The sequence below is a fragment of the Panthera pardus genome, unplaced genomic scaffold (genome assembly GCF_024362965.1).
Source record: "Panthera pardus isolate Hobbes unplaced genomic scaffold, ASM2436296v1 HiC_scaffold_25, whole genome shotgun sequence".
NCBI lineage: Eukaryota > Metazoa > Chordata > Mammalia > Carnivora > Felidae > Panthera > Panthera pardus.
In genome coordinates, this window is record NW_026526821.1 from 26454871 (window position 1) to 26473882 (window position 19012).

At 47.4% G+C, this 19012-nt stretch overlaps 1 protein-coding gene across 2 annotated transcripts in view; it reads right to left on the minus strand.

Moving 5' to 3' along the window:
• Positions 1-3168, minus strand: part of ASXL1 (ASXL transcriptional regulator 1) — a 76191-nt gene extending 73023 nt beyond the window's left edge. The window contains exon 1 of one of the 2 annotated variants that reach the window (XM_019458811.2): positions 2612-3168. In XM_019458811.2, the coding sequence (XP_019314356.2) occupies positions 2612-2668 (57 nt within the window). In that variant the 5' untranslated portion in view covers positions 2669-3168. The remainder of the gene's footprint in view (positions 1-2611) is intronic. The other variant, XM_053890355.1, reaches the window with a different exon arrangement.
• Positions 3169-19012: the final 15844 nt, after the last annotated feature.

Below are 19012 nucleotides of genomic sequence, written 5' to 3' on the forward strand. Positions count from 1 at the left end.
TAACATCTGCAAAAATCAATCTCTTGAGGTATACTACCCTACTGAACTTCTCCAGGAGTCTCTTCTTTCCTACCCAAATAGTTTTTAAAAGAGTTCCCAGTATCACTCTAGCCACGAATCTAATCAAGGTCAGGAGCAATATGAAACCGCCCCAAAGCAAGTGCCTCTGATTGCCATGGCAAGCAGTCCAAATTCACCTGTCCAAAGAGTAGATTTAATCAACCTCCCTACCCTTACAGCTTTCTCTAGTCAAGATGCTCTCTGTCCAGCATAAGCTCTCACAAACTCTCTAGCACTCCAGGTTGCAAAAATTTTCTTTACATGGGGAGAGAACGCTAAAAAGTTACCCCTCACCCACCAAGTGGTCCCATCCAAAGGGACAGAAAATTCTAACAGAAAAACAATACAGATATGCACAATTATGCACCCATGTTTCCAAAAGTCCTCTTTCACATGTTCAAGGGCACTACAAAGTAATTCCCATTCATATTATTCTTTAACGAAGAGCCATAAAACAAAAAGAGAACAAAAAGAGAAAGAACTCGGATAATCTGGCATGCAGTTGAGCCAATGGTAAAACAGAAACAGCAATCTGGATACTGGCGTTCAGATCACATCACAGTTAAGTTCGAGAACCTGAAGAGGCTTAACAGAATAGTGGACCCCAAGTTCCTGAAGTCTTTCATCTAGTAAGAGCCAACAGAGCTTTGAGACAAACTTCAAAATTCCATCAGAACATAAATAACACAGGATTTAAAGGTACTTTCACCTACCTCTAACAAGTAACTCTGGCAAGCAAATTTCCTCTTGGTGCCCAGAGTCATAAACACCTACATAACAGGGACTCGGGAGGAGAATTCCAATGAACACCCAAGAGTCAACCTCGAGGAGAAAGAGAGCAAGCACATCCTTTGGCTCTCCCCTACTCTCCTTCAGGCCTAAATTTGTTTCCAAGTGAAGCAACACTGGAGAAATCCTAAAATTTCCAAGAGATCTCAAAGCCAGCCACAGCTTTCAATTTTGACCGAATCAAAAAAATATTTAGGAACTTCAAAATCTCCAATTTTCACATGCCAAACCAAAACAAATGAACTGAAGCATGAAACTTGAGCACACAAACAACTGCTATTTCTGTTCACTGGGCAACAAGTGTCTGGGGAAGACAATCAGGAACACCAGTGAAAATTCTCTTATAAACCCAACAGCTTTAGTTCTTGTAAGTCAGTAACTGAGCTTCATACACCCCAGGTAAGAAGAAGGCGTACCTACCACAGACCTGTAACAACACTCAACACACAGCCATCTCTGTCTGCACACCTCTGAGGCAGGAACCTCACTTACCAAAATAAAGCAAAAGACTAGAAGCTGAAGCTTCCCTCACCATCAAAAAGTCAATTATAGTAATTACGTATCAACTACAGGGTGCCAAGAGGAATGTATGCTATCCACACTATAACCCTGCTATGTGACACTTGAGGAAGTGACATCTCTGGGAGAAGTATGAACTATTACTATTGTCATCCGCAAGATTTTATGAGAACACGTCTCACAGTATCTTAGCTTTGTGGGTGCAAATCCAAAAGGAAGGTATTTCACTTACAAGTCCTCTGACGCTGTGAAAAAACTCACAACCCTCCTCACCAGGCAGCTTCCAACACTCAAATTCCAAACACTCTCTCCTTTGCTAAGTTCTCAGCGAGCAGTATCTTCAAACAGAGGTACTTGGTCTTTGTCCAACACTTCATGTCTACATGCACCAGTACGCTAAGGAGTGGACTCACACATACATTCTTTGCAAAGTAGAGGCACTCTGTGCACAGTGCCTATCTGGCTCCAGTCTGGCTTAGGAAGTAAAACACTCTAGTCAGCGTTTCTCAAAGTGCGGTCCGGGGCCACCTGCATTACAGGCAACACAGGAACCTGGTTAAAATGAAGACACTCAGACTCTACTCCGGAACCTCGGACTCAGAAGATCTTAAGTAGGGCCCTAGGACGAGCGTTCCTAAAAACCTCCCAGATGTCCAAGACGCTAAAGTTTGAGAACCACTACTCAAGGTTCCAGCAGGGAGTAAGCACTTGCTTCCCTCCATACACCTGGTTTAGATTGGGAAGGCTCAAAATGCCACTCGCGTCCTCAAAATTGGGGGTGTTTTCCCACCCCTGGAGTCAAACGCACCACCCCATTGCCCACCAGGAAGCGAGGGAGGAGCTTCCGACCCTTCCCGGAAACCTAACTCCCCCGAGTGCGTAAACGAAGCTTCCCCAGACCCCCAGAAGCTGCCAAATAGTGGGGGAGGGGAGGGGAGGGAGGGGAGGCTGGGGCCCCGCCGCCCAGAGGGGGAGGAGTCGGCCCTGCCAGCTCGCCCCTCCGCAGGAATTTAAGGGGTGGGGGGAGCCGCAGAAAAAGGCGCCACATCCAACCGGCGGGGGACCTCTCCCCACCCAACGCCGGGCGGTGGGGGGGGGGGGAGGGGGTCCCGTTCCTAGAGAATTGGTGGCCCCGCCCCCTCCTGCAGTGGGCAGGGCTTCGCCCCTCCCCCTCCCGGTGGAGGGGGCTCGGCGAGCCCACCCCCCGCGTCCCCCACTGAACCCCCTCGGCGACCCGCCTCACCAGGCGCGCGGCCTCGGCCCACGTGCGCTCCTTCTTCCTCTTCTGTTTGTCCTTCATCCTCCTCCTCCCCGGCGGCGGCGGCGGCGGCTCCACGCGGGACCTCCGGGCGGGGCGGGTGGCGGCGGCGCGGGGCTGGGGCACCGGCGGCGGCGGGGGGCGCGTGGCGGCGGCGGCGCGCGAGGACTCGGGTGCGGCCGGGCAGAGGGGGCGGGCGTGCGGGGACCGGCTGGCGCGAGACCCGGCGCGAGGGCGGCGATGGGGGAGGGGTGGCGGCGGCTCCACGCGCCCGCGCTGCGTCAGTCGCCCACGGCGGCGGCGGCGGCGGCGGCAGCAGCGGCGGCGGCGGCAGCCCCGCGATCGCTAAGGAATGCGGCGGCTCCGCATAACCACGGGGTCAGAGGTCACGGCTCCAGCCTCCGCTTTCCCGCTCTGAGGGGCCGAGACAGGACTGCCGGCGGGGCGGGAAGGCGAGACGCGGCTTTCCCTTCGGCGCCCGGGTGTGTGCGTGTCTGCCGTGGGTGTGTGTGTGTGTGAGTGTGTGTGAAGAGTGAGGAGGGGGAGTGTGGGTTTTTTTTTTTTTTTTGAACAAAAACAAACCGAAAAGGCGGCTGGGAATTGTAGTCCCGACTGCCTCTCTGGCCTCCCCGGCTCCGGAAGAATATGGCTGCATGAAGCGCTTGGACCACACTTCCCGGCGTACCTCTCGCGGCCCGTCTTTTCCGCCCTCCCCTCCCTCCGCCTCGCGCAAACCTCGGTAAAGAAGGGGGACGGGTAGTCGTTCGGGGAAGAGACTGGGCGGAGTCTCGCGAGGTGCGGGAACTGGATGCGAGCCTGAGGCATTCTGGGAGGCAATGCTGGGAAGGGGCGGTGGCTGGGCTCCCCTGCCACACTTAACCCCTTCGGCGCTTCTCGTCTCCGGGCCCCCGGGCGGTTAAGGGTGAGGATGGAGAACTGGTAGCTCGACTCCCAGGGCCCACTTTATGCCTCTCCCCGCCTAAACGGTTCTCACTGACACTTCAAAAAGATGACAAGGGGCAGGACTTTCCCTTTTGGTCCTTCCCTGAATGACTCACTGCCGCATAAAAATGAGACAATGAGACACTCATACCAGTAAAACGGTTATTCCACGCTTGATGGACCTAAACAGTTCCCCATTTCCTCCTCTGCTCTCATGCCCCTAATGCCGCTATGTGTTTGCAGAAGCTATATTTGCAGAAGCTGCACCCGCAGCCTAGAATGTTACCACTTGGTGAACTTCGTGATAATGAGGGGTAAAGAACTTGGACTTTGGGGCCATACTGACCGCAATGCACTTGAGGCCTTCTTAGAGGCAGTACCCTGGAGAGAACACAGGGTCCTGGAGTCAAAAGTAGACACTCCTACGCTGGAATTCTGGCTAGGTCACTCCCTGGGTATCGACCTAAAAGTAGGGGCTCAACCTCTCTGAGCTTCAAATTTTCTAATCTACAACATTAGTCTAATAATACCTCAGAGCACTATTGGGGTTAAAATGAGCATAAAACACAGGGCAGTTGGGAAGGAGGTGTGAAGGGAGACTTCCATGTAATTTGACTCCTAGCATAGAGCAAGTGTTCAATAATTAGTACACGCTGAGAGACAGTGGGCAATGTATGTAGCCTCTCTGAGCCTTGGTTGCTGAATATGAAATGAAATTTGGTTCAGAGTGCCCTAGTACATAGGGTTTTTGTACCTGTTTGTCCGGAAACGTTCCTAAAATCAGTCCTAAACTGGATTAATGAGCAGCCAGGCCTTAAATATTAGGGAGGCGGGGTCAATGGCCACAATTTGAAAGGTTTCCCTGGGTAACGAAATAACCTTCCATCCCCTGATGTTAGCACATGGGAGAGCCGGTGCTAAGAGGCACCACAGAATTCAGTGCTCCTGCTTTAATGCTCCTCACACAGAAGACGTTCGTGTCCAATAAACGAAATACTGCAAAGGGAATGGACTATAGAAGGTGAAATGAAATCTCTCCCCTTCTTACTTCACCCCAAGAAGGGGACAAGGAAGAACAAACCCCTACCACCACCACCAAAAAATTGTTTGACCTGATTTTTTTTAACAAAGTTTTTTTTCATCTACAGCTGACACAGTAACCTTTGACAAGTCATTTGACTTGTTTCAAATGTTTTCTTCTTGAGTAGCCTCGCTCTCCTTTGATCTCCAAGGAGTAACTAGAGAAGATTTACATGTTTACGGGTGCCTGGGTGGCTCGGTTGAGCATCCGACTCTTGATATCAGCCCAGGTCATGGTGGTTCATGAGTTGAAACCCCCCTTCGGGCTCTGTGTGGACAGTGTGGAGCCTGCCTGGGATTCTCTCTCTCTCTCTCTCTCTCTCTCTCTCTCTCTCTCTCTTTCTCTGCTTCTCCCCTGCTCATGCTTTCTCTCTCTCTCTCAAAATAAATAAACTTTAAAAATCATTAAAAACATAAAATTTACATGTTTATCACAGGCCCTGTGGTAGGCAGAATAATGCCTTCCCCATCACACAGCCCCCAAACTCTCTATGCCCTGGTCCCGGGCCCCTGTGAATATGCTACATTCCACCACAAAATTGACTTTGAAGATAGAATTGAGGGCTGGAAAACAACAAGATTAACCCAGAGTATTTGGGTGAGTCCAGTGTAATCATACATACCCTTAAAAGCAGAAGAAGAAGGCAGAAGAGATGCTTTGGAAAGATGAGGCAGGAGAGGAATCAGATTTGAAGCTTGAGAGAACTCAAAACAGTGTTGCTGCCTTTAAAGGGGGCCATGAGCTAGGGAATGTAGGCAGCCTCGAGAAGCTGAGAACAAGTCCTGCCAGCAAGTAACAGGACCTCAGTCCTATAAGGTCATGGAACAGAATTCTCACAACCTGAATAAGCTCGCAAGCAGTAACCCCCTCTTGCCAAGTCTGCAGAAAGGAATGTAGTCCTGCCAACATCTCAATTTTAGCTGTATCAGAGAACGAACCGAACCACACTATGCACGGACTTCTGGCCCACAGAAAGCATGAGATATAAATGAATGTTGTTTTAAGCCACTAAACCTGTGGTAACTTCTTACAGTGACAAAAAAAAAAAAAAAAAAAAAAAAAAGCTAATACACTGGAAATGACTTTAATTCTTTCAGCCAATACTGACTGGCTCCACATTTCGGTCAAGCCACTGGGGGAATCCAGATGTGACTATTTCAAGGTCTCTGCCCTTACAGAATTAAACAGAAACTGATGGCATCATAGTTGAGTGTGAAAAGAGTACGTTCAGAGAACTGTATGAAATACTGCGTTGAAAATGGACGTGAGTCACTAAACCTTAAGTAGCTGTGATTTTTTTTTTTTTTAAAGCAAATGAGACTCACGTTTATTCTGTTGTCAGAAGCACCAAAAAACAACCTATACATTTTGGTTTTGGTGTGTGTGTTTTCCATTTTATAACAGTGCTTTTATTACAAATCAGCTTTTAAGTCAACACAGGTGCCACAGGGCAGTGTAAGATAAACAGGACTGTATTCAACCCTGCTCTGTTTGGGGATGAGTCACTGTTTTCAAACTGCACAGTTACAAGCAAAGCACACATTCAGGAATTTGAATAACACACAGCACCAGCAGACTCAGGAACTCCCAAAAGGACACCCCTGAACCCCACTGTGAGATAATGCATTGCCATGAGCTTTGGACATCAGCTGGCCTGGGTTTGAATCTTCTTTTGCAGTTCCTCTCTAGCTGACTGGCTTTGGTCAAGTTCTGAAACTTCTCATTAACTCAAAAGGTGGAATTGGGATTAAATAGGATCTTTCTCTTTTTAAAAATTTTTTTTTTTAGTGTTTATTTACTCTTGAGAGAGAGACAGAGCACGAGGGAGGGAGGGGCAGAGAGAGAGGTAGACACAGAATCCGAAGCAGGCTCCAGGCTCTGAGCTGTCCGCACAGAGCCTGATGTGGGGCTTGAACTCACACACCGCAAGATCATGACCTGAGCCCAAAGTCGGACACTTAACCGACTGAGCCACCCAGGTGCCCCTAAATAGGATCTTTCTAAAGTGAATTGCACACAGGAGAATCACTAAATGCCAGCTCTCTTTGCCTCACAAAAGCTTTAGAGTCTAAAGTATAAAAAGTGCCTCCTTTTTATTCTTCAGTGAACCAAGCTCTGGAACAGTTTTCCACTCAAACAAACGTTCTCTCCCAGTAATTCTGTCCCTATTTTCAAATGAAGTTGAGGTTCAGAGGTCAAATTACCTCTGCTAGGTTCCAGATGATTAAGTGAGACCCCATTTACTAGACTTCCAGAGGAACAGATGATCAGCAAATGTGTATCTCTCCTGGTTCCTCCCACATTTCACTTATTTGTATGATTTTTGGTTTACCGTCTGTATTCTTAGCGTCTTCTTGGGTCCATCATCACTCCCCCAACATCTGGCACAGTCTTGGCACATGGTAGGCACTCAGTCTGTTGAATAAACGACCTTACTCGATAATTACTTTATTGGACAAAATCCCTGAGGATTAATTTCCCACTGAACTGTTTCCCCTAAACAGTTATCTGGAATGTGCCAAGCAGAATTGGGAAAGACCCAGGCAAAATTTCACCCACACGTATTTATGCAAATTGTAAAGATCAGACTTCATGACCTCACTGGCATTTTTTAGGCACAGAATCTGCCCACATCATGGGCAGCCCTAACTCAGTTTACCTGCCATTCACCATCGTTCAAATCCACTCCTGTTTTTCAGTCTCCCATGAGGCTGAAAAAGGTGTTTAAATTCCATTTTATTCCACCAAAATGTTAATAATGGTTACTTCTGTGTTGTAAGACTGAGGTCAGATTTTGGTTTTCTTCCTTTTTTTTTTTCTACGAAGTATTACATTTTTTTAAGTGAAAAGTATTTTTTTAACTCAACCACAAAACAAAGCATTTAGATTATGGTGGCAGATGTAATGTTTTTCACTTCTTTATACTTGTCTGTATTTTCCAAATCTCCTAAAATGAATATGTGCTACTCATATACAAGTATGTTGAAAATATTAAAATGTTCATGCTCAACACCTTTATTTTTTTTTAATTTTTTAAAATGTTTATTTCTGAGAGAGAGAGAGAGAGAGTGTGTGTGTGTGTGTGTGTGTGTGTGTGTGTAAGCAGGGGAGGGGCAGAGAGAGAGGGAGACACAGAACCTGAAGCAGGCTCCAGGCTCTGAGCTGTCAGCACAAAGCCCAACACGGGGCTCAAACTCATGAATCAGACGCTTGACCAACTGAGCCACCCAGGCGCCCTGTGAGGGAACATCTTCAATAAAAATTCCTCCTTTAATTTTACTTTAAAAAGATTTGTGGGGAGCACCTGGGCGGCTCAGTCGGTTAAATGTCCAACTCTTGATTTTGGCTCAGGTCATGATCTCACAGTTCACAGGATCAAGCCTCATGTCAGGCTCTGCGCTGACAGCGTGGAACCTGCTTGGGATTTTCTCTCCCTCTCTCTCCGTCCCTGCCCTGCTCATGCTCTCTCTCTCTCTCAAAATAAATAAACTATAAAAAAACCAAAGTGGGACCCCCCCCCCCCAAATGGCCTCAAAGGATGATCTGACCTAGTTGTTTTTTGTTTTTTTCTTTACCAGAATTGTGGGAATATCAGCCACCTGCCAGATTCTTTAACCTTTTTAAGTGAAGATTTCAGGACCTCATTAAGGAGCCCATCCCAATTTTTAATCTCTCTTAATGCCAGAGAGCTATACTCCTTCCTACTATAAATCTTTCTGGTCTCCGTGTAAGTTTAAAGTGCATTTTAACACCAAAATTCTAAGAGTGGTGGTACTAATGTGATGATTGGTAGATGGCTTCTTCCTTTTCAATGTTTTCTAATGAAAACAGTTTACACCCTGCCCCAAATGGCTATTCTTCCTCCCCTTCTTCAATAATTGCTAATGTCTGTATGTGAAGTTGAGGGCTTAGATAAGTGGCTTTCACAGCCTTGGCTGTATCAGGGCCAATAAATCAAAGGAACTTTCTCAAAATCCCATAGTTAGCTGTGTTGGAGTCAAGACTTAGACTCAAACCCCTCATTCCAAACTCCTTCTAAGGCACTGGTAGCCAGCCTCCAAAACAGCCCCCAATGATTCCCAACCCTGATTATTCACATCCTTTTTAGTCCCCACTTGGAAGAGGGCTGAACTGTAGACCCAAAAGGATATTTGGAAATAACTGTATGATTTCTGAGGCTAGGTCATAAAAGACATGGCAACTTCCGCCTTATTCTCTTGGATTTCACCCCTGGGGGCAGCGAGCCACCATGTCATGAGGACACTCAGGCGGCCCCTATGGAGAGGTCCACATGGCAGTAACCCCAGACAAGCTTTCAGATGACTTCAGCCCTAGCCAACATCTTCTTGACTGCAACCTCATGAAAGATCCAGGGCCAGAATCGCCCGAATATGGTACTCCTGGATTCCTGACCCACAGAAACTGTATGAGATAATAAATACTTACTGTTTTAAGGCACTAAGTATTGAGACAATTTGTTACACAGCAGTAGATAACTAATAGAGACATAGTACCTTCCTTCTGAATGGTTCTTAAATTTTGTGAAGTCCACTGAAAAGCAGGGGACCCTCTTTCCAGATAAATTGTACGCAGACACAACAGCACTGGGCCTGACCCAGAGTGGGAGCTCTTAGGTTGTTGAATGGGCTCATTCAAGCAGGATTGGGTGCTAACACTGGTCTGCAGTGGAGGGGGAGCAAGAGAGGGGTGCAGAGTCATCCTGGATGCCCCCTTACCTATTTCTTCAGCAAGGCTTTCCCTGCTGCCCTAAACTCATGGAGTCTGATATACTCCCTATGCTTCTTTCAACTTATAATGGGGAAAAACAGAACTCATTCTTGACACTGATGATGACTTCTTCAGTGTCTGCTCCTGAATTAGACTGTAAGGCAGATGAGGTCAGGGATTGTAGGCCTATTTACCGCCCTGCCCTAAAATTCGACTGGAAAAACAGATGCACCATTTTCATAACAAAAAGGACGCAACATGTACTGACCATTTACCACATGCCAGGGCCTATCCCAAGAGCTTGCTATGCAGCATTTCAGCCCGTCTTCACAAAAACACCCTAAGGTAGTACCATTCCTATCAACATTATACAGATGAGGAAGCACAGGTTCAGAGAGAAAAAAATAACTTGCCCAAGATCACACAGCTAGTGAGCGGCTGGCCTGGGATTAAAGTTCAGGCTGGCTGAATGAAACCAAGCTCTACGAATTTAGCCATTCGGCCCTACTGCCAAAAAGAGTTTGAAGAAGATTAATGAGTTGGGACATATTAAAATGCATTCAGTAGCTATGCCAACTAAGTGCAATTTTTACAAAAGAAAAAAATAGACCAACTAAACTGAATAGACTACAGAAATAGAACCAAGTGTACAAGGAATTGCAGTGCATAATAAAGGTAACATTTCAAATTGATGGAGAAAAGATGGAAGGCAATAAACAGAACAGGACCACTGGGTAGCCATTTGGAGAAAAATGAAACTGGAGCTCCGCCCCTCTTCTTAAATCTACCTTCCACCTAAATCAAAGATTTATATGTCATGAAAGAAACAATGAAAGTATTGAGAGAGAGAGAGAGAAAAAAAAAGTGGCTATTTTTATAATTCGGGAACTGGAACGATTTCTAAGCATGTTATAAAAGTTAAAAAAAAAAAAGACCCATCAGGTAAAACTGATAGATTTCACTACATAAAATTAAAAGTGCATATACAGCAACAAAATATCATACACAAGGTTAAAGACAAACAATGAAGTGGGGAAAATATTTGTCACATATACGACAAAGAGTTAAGATTCCTGATAGAATTGTTTTGTTTTGTTCTGTTTTAAATAGGCTTCACACCCAGTGAGGCTTGAACTCACTACCCTGAGATCAGGACCTGAGCTAAGATCAAAAGTCAGATCTTAGCCAACTGAGCCACCCAGGTGCCCCCTTAATAAACGAATTCTTAAAAAGTCAATAGGAAACACCTCTACAGGAAAATGGTCAGATAACAATGGCTTAAGCAGGCAGTTAACAAAAGAAACTCGGGGCCCCTGGGTGGTTCAGTCAGTTAAGCCGCTGACTTCGGCTCAGGTCAGGATCTGTGAGTTCGAGCCCCAGATCCGGCTCTGTGCTGACAGCTCAGAGCCCGGAGCCTGCTTCGGATTCTGCGTCTCCCTCTCTCTCTGCCCCCTGCCCACTCGTTCTCTCTGTCTCTCAAAAATAAATAAATGTAAAATAATAATGTATGCCTCTTATCATGCACCTAGTAAGTGTCAGGCACTTGGTGGATGTTTTCTTTAATCCTTTCAGCAACTCTGAAAGCTGAGGGGTTGATATTTACCCTCTCACCAAGGTGGAATAGCTTGCTGCTGGTAAAAAGTGCTAACCCAGGTTTACCCAGTTCCGAAACCTCCCTGCTCCATTCTGCCGCACTTCTTGCTGATCTAGCAGCATACCGTCTTCACCTTGAGACATTATTTGCCCTGAGGTCTTTGCACTTCCACAAGTCCTCATATCTCCACGCTTGATGGGGCTTAAATACAGATTACGCTTTTGACCATAATGCAAATGTCTACTTTTATTGAAATGTATTTAAGCAAGAATGTTGTGAAGTCTTCGTCTATCTTCTAACTTTATCACCTAGTTTAGAAGCCTTCAGGGTCTCTCCTGGCAGCATAAAACCAAGGCAGCCATACTCTTACACAGCCTGGCTCTCCTCTGCCTGGTCTCTGGGCTCCCCCCAATCTCCCTCCTAACCACACCCCTACTGCTTCACAGCCCCGGCAGCCAGCAAAAGTGGCGTTCGCTAAATGCTGGCTGAAAAGAAGAGGGAAGAAAGCTCTACGCCATAAGAGACAAGGATTGCAAGCAGGCAATTCGAGAGGGGCCTTGGAGCCGAATGAAACTTAATTGGGCAGAGATGAGGTAAAGCTTAAATGAAGCAACATGCTCACGCAGTCTGTCACAAGGAGACCTACCTCTCTGCTGTGCTGCCCTGCTTTACAAAGTGCTTTCACTTAGTGATTGTAATAGCTACCATTCATGGAGTGCTCGCCACAGGCCAGGCACCGGGTGGTTTACATATACTCTCTCTTCTTCATGTATATTTTATTTATTGTGAGTATTATGACCCTTGTGATTATTACTTACTTTCTGGGTCTCTCCTCTAGCTCCACACAGCTCTAGGAGGGCAAGGTTTTTTCCCTGTTGTGTTCACAACAGTGCTTGGCAAACAGTGCTTGCTCAGTAGGTCACTAAATTCCCCACAGAGCCCTGTGAAGTAAGAATGACTTTTACCCCCACTTTACAGATAAGCAACTTGAGGCTTAGCTGAAACAAGTGACTTTGGCAAAGGTACAGATCCAACAAGAAGACAACATTAAAAATAGACCCATGGATTCTCTCGCTCTCCATTAGCTCTGCAACCATCTGGATTCAGAAATGTCCATTGGCTCCTTTGGTTAAGCATCTGACTTTGGCTCTGGTCATGAGCTCACAGTTCATGAGCTTGAGTCCAGTATTGGGCTCTGCGCTGACAGCGTGGAGACTGCTTAGGATTCTGTCTCTCTCTTTCCCTCTCTCTAAAAAAAAAAGGGGGGGGGGTGCCGGGGCACCTGGCTGGCTCAGTTGGTTGAGCATCCAACTTCGGCTCAGGTCATGATCTCACACCCACACATGTGGGTTCGATCCTCGAGTCGGGCTGTGCACTGACAGCTTGGAGCCTGAGCCTGCTTTGGATTCTGTCTCCCCCTCTCGCTGCCCTCCCCCACTCACACTCTGTCTCTGTCTCCCTCTCTCAAAATAAACATAATAAAAAAAAAAAACTTTTTAAAGGGGTGCCTGGGTGGCTCAGTCAGTTAAGCATCTGACTTTGGCTCGGGGCATGATCTCACTCTGTGCTGTTAGCACTGAGCCTGCTTTAGATCCTCTGTCCCCTTCTCTCTCTGCCCCTCCCCCGCTAGTTCTCTGTCTCTCAAAAAAATATATTGAAAAATAATAAAGGGGTGCCTGGGTGGCTCAGTTGGTTAAGTGTCCAACTTCCACTCAGATCATGATCTCAAGGTTCCTGAGTTTAAGCCCCGCATTGGGCTCTGTACTGTCAGTGCAGAGCTGGCTTTGGATCCTCTGTCACCCTCTTTCTCTGTCCCTTCCCTGCTGATTCTCTCTCTCTCTCTCAAAGTAAATAAACTTAAGAAAGAAAGAAAGAAAGAAAGAAAGAAAGAAAGAAAGAAAGAAAGAAAGAAGAAATGTCCATTCCTAGCCTGACTTTAGAATTGACTAACAATGGTAACAACGCTGCAACAATTACCATTGGCTGAGCTCTTGCTCTGTGCCAGGTTCTGTTCCCAGTGATTCACAGCAACCTAGAAAGTACTTGCAATGACCCCTTTTTGACTGTTGAGCAATCTGAGAGCCCAAGGAGGTTAAGAAACTGTGCCATTATAGCAAAGCAAGTAATGGTGAGTTCAGAATTCACCATCCAGCAGCGTGGGCCCAGGGCCCACCCTGTTCATCATTGCCCATGTTGCTTCCATAAGGTGATGAACCAGGAGCCAGAGCAGCGGGGAGGACTGGCACCTCCTGAGGACTTGCCAAGAGCTAGACCAGTTGGCTTGGCCCGTTAGGCATGTCTTCATGTTTCTCTTCATGTTCTCCTTTAAACCTCACAATCGCCCCCATGAAGTTATAGATGAGCCAAATGGGGTTCTGAGACCCTGAAGGAGCCAGACCTGGACTGAAAATAGATTAGCGGTCGCCTAAGGCTCTGCAGTTGGGAACAGATGCAGAGCAGCTGCTAATGGGTACTTTTGGGGGTGAGGAAAAATGTTTTAAAATTGATGGTGGTGGGATGCCTGGGTGGCTCAGTCAGTTAAATGTCCGACTTTGGCTCAGGTTTGTGAGTTCGAGCCCTGCGTCGGGCTCTGTGCTGACCGCGCAGAGCCTGACTCAGATCCTCTGTCTCCCCCTCTCTCTGCCCCGCCCCTACTCATGTACACTCTCTCTCAAAAATAAATAAACATTAAAAAAAATTGATGGTGGTGATGGCTGCACAGCTCTGTGAATACACTAAAAACCAGTGAATTATACACTTTAAATGGGTGCACTGTGTGGTAGGTGAATTACACCTTAATAAGCCTTTTATTTTGAAAGGGGGGAGGACACACGGAAGGAAGTGGCAGTGGTGGAATTTCCACTGGCTTCAGATCAAACGCCCTGGAACCGCTGGTCCCACCGCTGCCTCTACCCTCACCGCTCACATCCAGTTACCAGCAATCAACCCACACCCTGAGGCGTCAACCTCTCCTCTCCTCTCCTCTCCTCCCCCAGCGCGTCATCCCAGGCATGGTCCCTCCCCCCAACTACCGGACCCCTTCAAGCAGTCCCTCACCTTGCCCGTTGCTCCCTACCTGTTCTCTACAACGCTGCCAGAGAGAGCCTTCTAAAAGCATTTCTGTCAGATTTCTCTCTTTTGCTCAAAAGCTTCCAATGGTCTAAAAAATAAAATTCACTTACAATTCAGAATTGAGCCATGGCCACCTTCCCAACCTCACTGCCCACCAGCCAGTCTTGCCTCCTTGCTGTCCTCAAACACACTCCCACCTCTGGGCCTCTGCGCCATGGTTCCTTTTCTCTGGAATACTCTTCCTCCCGGAGCAGATACCCACATGCTTGCTCCCTCATTTCACTCAGGGCTCTGCTCAAATGTAATGTCACTGTTGCCGAGAAGTCTTCCCTGACTTCCCAATCTAAGTCACCATCTCCCTCAGCTTGGCATGCTCTAACCCCTGACCTGCCTTGTTTCCCTTCAGAGCACCTCTGACACCCGACATAACACATACTTCTCTTTTGTTTAAGTAAGCTCTACTCCCAACGTGGGGCTCAAACTCACCACCCTGAAATCAAGACATTGCTGTACCAATGGAGCCAGCCAGGTGCCCCAACACATACTTCTTTGTTAACCATCTGTCTCCACCACTAGAATGTGACATTCCCGAGTGCACGGGCTTTATCCTGGATCCCTGGGACGAGAACAATGCCTAGAACATAGTAGATACTCAAAAAATGAATACATTAATCTAATACCAAACCTTTGGCTTCTTTCACCACCCCTCAGATAATCCAGCAAAGAGACTGATCACTGCGTTTAATATGCTCCTTACTTGGGGCGCCTGGGTGGCTCAGTCAGTTAAGCATCCGACTTCGGCTCAGGTTATGATCTCGCGGTTCCTGAGTTGGAGCCCCGCGTCGGGCTCTGTGCTGACAGCTCTGAGCCTGGAGCCTGCTTCGGATTCTGTGTTTCCCTCTCTTTGCCCCTCCCCCACTCATGCCTCGACCCCCTCTGCATCCCCTCAGAGGGGCCACTGACCACCTTGAATTGGACTTATTTGTAAATGGCAGCAATTCCCTACCGGACTGGCAGCTCTGGAAGGGCAAGGTCCTGAGCTGTAGCCCATGACACCGAGCGCAGACTTGAATGAATAGCAGACATAAATCTTTTGTTGACTGGGCAAGGAGAAATTTCAAAACCAACAGCAATTTCTCAGTTCCCAAATGCAGCCAAGGGACCACCTTCGAGCCCACCGCACTGAAAAATGCCTCAGTCCCATTCCTAGGAAACTAAGACCTTGAAGTCAAGTTCAAGTGCTTCTTGGAACTCCTTGGGTCGCTGTGCCAGAGAAAGCTCCCTGCAGAATGGAATTTGCCAGCCGAGCCCGGAAAACCTGTGAACAGCAGGCAAACTTAAAGCAGCACTTAGTGAAATTGCTTTCTGTTATCTCAAAGAGAAATAATAGCATGTGAGGCTGGCTTAAGGAGAAAATGCTCAAGTGTAAATAGGGCCATGTTTCACACACATTCACGGGCACGCGCGCACACACACACACACACACACACACACACACACAGGCTTTTGAGGGTTCTCTGTCTTCGGCCTGTGTCATGGAGTCAAGACCCTTCCCAGCCCAGTTCTCATTCTCACTCCCATCACTCTCAGGTTCCCCAATCACCAGGAACTCCCCAGCAGCTCCTTCATATCATTCCCTTTGTCTGGCATGCTCCTCCCTCCTTCCCAGGTGAAGCCCTACCCGTTTTCACAGAGCACAGTTCAAATGCTGCCTCCTTTGCAAAGCCCTTCTCCACCCCTCCTTCCTGGAGTGCCACATCACCTCTTCCTCTGACAGAAAAGCGGCTGTAGGTGTCAGTACATACTGAACCATCCAACTCATAGAAGCGTCAAGCTTGAGAAGACTATAGGACATGCCCTCGGGGAACTTACTGTCTAGTGGGGGTGGGGGGGAGACCAAAGCAAAAAAATACATAATTGTAAGTTGGGAAAAGGGCTAAGAGGGAAACAAGACAGAGGCTACCACACAGGCAGGTGAAGATGGGGAGAAACCAGAATGGATGCTTGGGGAAGGTCTCTTGGGACAGGGGTCATTAAACTGGTACCCGACAGATGAGTAGGAGGCAGTCAACCAAAGTGCGGGGAGAAGTCTCCAGAAAGAGGGCACAGCACACGTGAAGGTGCCAAGGCATGGAAGCAGTTGGCACAATCAAGAAACCAAAAGGAGGGCTTGTGTGGCTCCAGCTTCAGAGGGCTGGGAGAGCGGTGCAAGGAGGGGAGGCGGGCCTTCTTGTACGTCCTAACTGTGTCCTCAAAGGGCCCAGGAACATTCTACTCCCTATCTCCAGTGCGGAGCAAGACACGCGGCACAAAAATGGGCACCCAACAAGTTCCTGAGGGCTCCACTGCCCGCTGAAGATGCGGGTGAACCACCTCTCTGCCCATTCCCCCACCTCCAAAAGCAGGTCTCCAGATGGTCACCTAACTGAGGCACCTGGCGATGGCTAACCACAATTCTGGTGATGGAAAAAGAGGAGAAAACAGGAGCAGCTGCAAGAGCTACAGTTATGTCCTTGACAAATGCCACTGACAACCCAGTCGACAGATGTGACCACCACGTGGTCCTTGGAAACCAGATTCTCGAGGTAAACTTCAACCGGAGGGCAACTCTAGTACAAGAGGGCTTGCCAAAATTGCATGCCCAAGACTTAAGCCATTAGTGTGAAGTTCAAAATACAGTTTCCAGAGCTAACTGTTCTTATTATTCACAGCACTTCTGACAACCAAATAGATAGGTTTCTTCCTCTCCATTCGACGACCAAATCTTTGATTCCCTGGACAACAACTGGGTGTCCTGTAATTATGACACTCCCCAGGGTCAGCACAGACCCCACAAGTTAAGGGCTCAGTCCAAGACTGCCCCACTTCAGATGCCAGTTTCAAGTCCCAGGCTGCCACTTATGCTTCTGCCCAGCTATAAACTGGCTATACAGCAGGGGTTCCTATGACCCTCTCAAGTTTGATAATTGCTAGAACAGTTCACAGAACTCAAGAGAGTGTTTTAGTTACTACTGCCAATTTATAAAGGATGCAACTCAAGAACGGTCAAATGGAAGAGATGCACAGTGCAAAGTATGGGGGGAGGGGTGTGGTGTCCCTGAGCTGTCCTCGGATACGCCACCCTCCCAGCACCTTGATGTGTTCACCAACCTGGAAGCCCTCAGAACCCTCATCATATAGGGGCTTTTACAGAGGCTTCATTACATAGGCACGATTGATTAAAATCATTGTCTATTGGTGATTAATTCAGTTTCCAGCTCCTCTCCCCCCCCCCCCCAGGTCAGCAGGTGGGGCTGAAAGTTCCCACCCTCTCAGTCACACACGATTGGTTCCTCTGGCAACCAGCCCTCATTAGGAAGCTATCTAGGGGCCCACTTAGAGTCATTTTATCAGCATAGGCTCAGACAGGGCTGAAAGGAGCTTGTTAGGAATACCACAAAATCCTCCTATCACTCACCTCTGTCACTCAAGAAATTCCAAGGGTTGTAGAAGCTCTTCAGGGACAAAAACCAAACATGTATTTCTTACTGAATCACACAGGGTTTGTGTAGTTTCTTGATTTTTTTTTTTTTTTTTTTAAACAGCCCAGCAGATGAGAAGACAACCTGGTGAGTCACAGGAATTTCCAAGTTGCCCAGCCGCACTGCCCTGTGCCTCCCTATGAATTAGCCCCTGGTCTATCCAGAATCCTGTCACTTTCAAGAACACACTCATAATTCTTCTTCGTCATCTTTTTTTGAAACGGTGCAAGCCAGGGAAGAGGGGCAGAGAGAGAGAGAGAGATCTGAGAGAGAGAGAGAGAGAGAAAGAGAGAGAGAGAGAATCTTAAGCGAGGTCCATGCCCAGTGCAGAGCCCCATGCAGGGCTCAATCCCACAGCCATGAGGTCATGACCTGAGCCAAAATCAAGAGTTGGCCGCTTAACTGACAAAGCCATCCAGGTGCCCCCACTCAGAATTTTTCAAATCATACTTTGAACTCTTGCTTTCTGGCTAATGGATTTTGAATTATTCTAAACTAACAATTATTTAGGTCAAGCCAAACTACGGTTAGCTTTTTGGAAGAAAAGGGGGAAAGGGTGTTACAGGAACATTATACATAGTTTGAGGGCATCATGAAGAAACACAATTACAAATCCTTTGCCTAATAAGTCACATAGGACGCTATTCTCTCTATGCTCTTTAAATCTGTTGGGTTTTTCTAAAGTCTCATGCTGTAATTTTTTCCCCTAATAGTTCCCCGGGCTTCCCTGTAGTGAGGGTAAGAAAGGAACGCAGGTACCTCCCTGTGAAATTCGGTTTCTCTGTTCCACAAGACCTTCACAAATTCCCTCCCCAACTCTCTGACCCAGCTAACCTCTCATCCCCCCTCCCCGCTTTTTTTTAAGTGAGCTCTACACCCAACGTGGGGCTTGAACTCATGATCCCAAGATCAAGAGTCGCATGCTCTACTGACTGAGCCAGCCAGGCGCCCCAAATCTCTCATCCTTTAGATCTCTCTGTAAGTGCCATTTCTTCAGAAAGCCCTTCCCTTATTTACCCACCCAACCCCAATTAGAAACCTATCACTCTCTTGTAATATGCTATAATATCACTTCATGGCATCTGTCATAATGTGTAATTGTACACTTGTGTGCATTTTAACACTCAGCTTGCCTCCCTCTCCATCAAAGTACAAGTTCTATGTGGCCAGGGACCAAGACAGTCTTGCTCACATCTATATATCCAGGGCCCAGAACAGTGTGGCACATAGCAGGTACTTAACACATATTTGTTAAATGGTTAGCAGTTTTTCTGTAAAGGCCTAGGATTTTCTAAACATGCCCAGTCATTGCTGAACACACTGTTCATGGTGTCTTCTGAACACAGGGCCCCATCACAGCAATAACCACATTTTAAAATGGCTGCTCTGCTCCACATACTTGTGTGCTGCTGCTTTAAATGCACTGCTAATCTTCATAATGGCCCTGG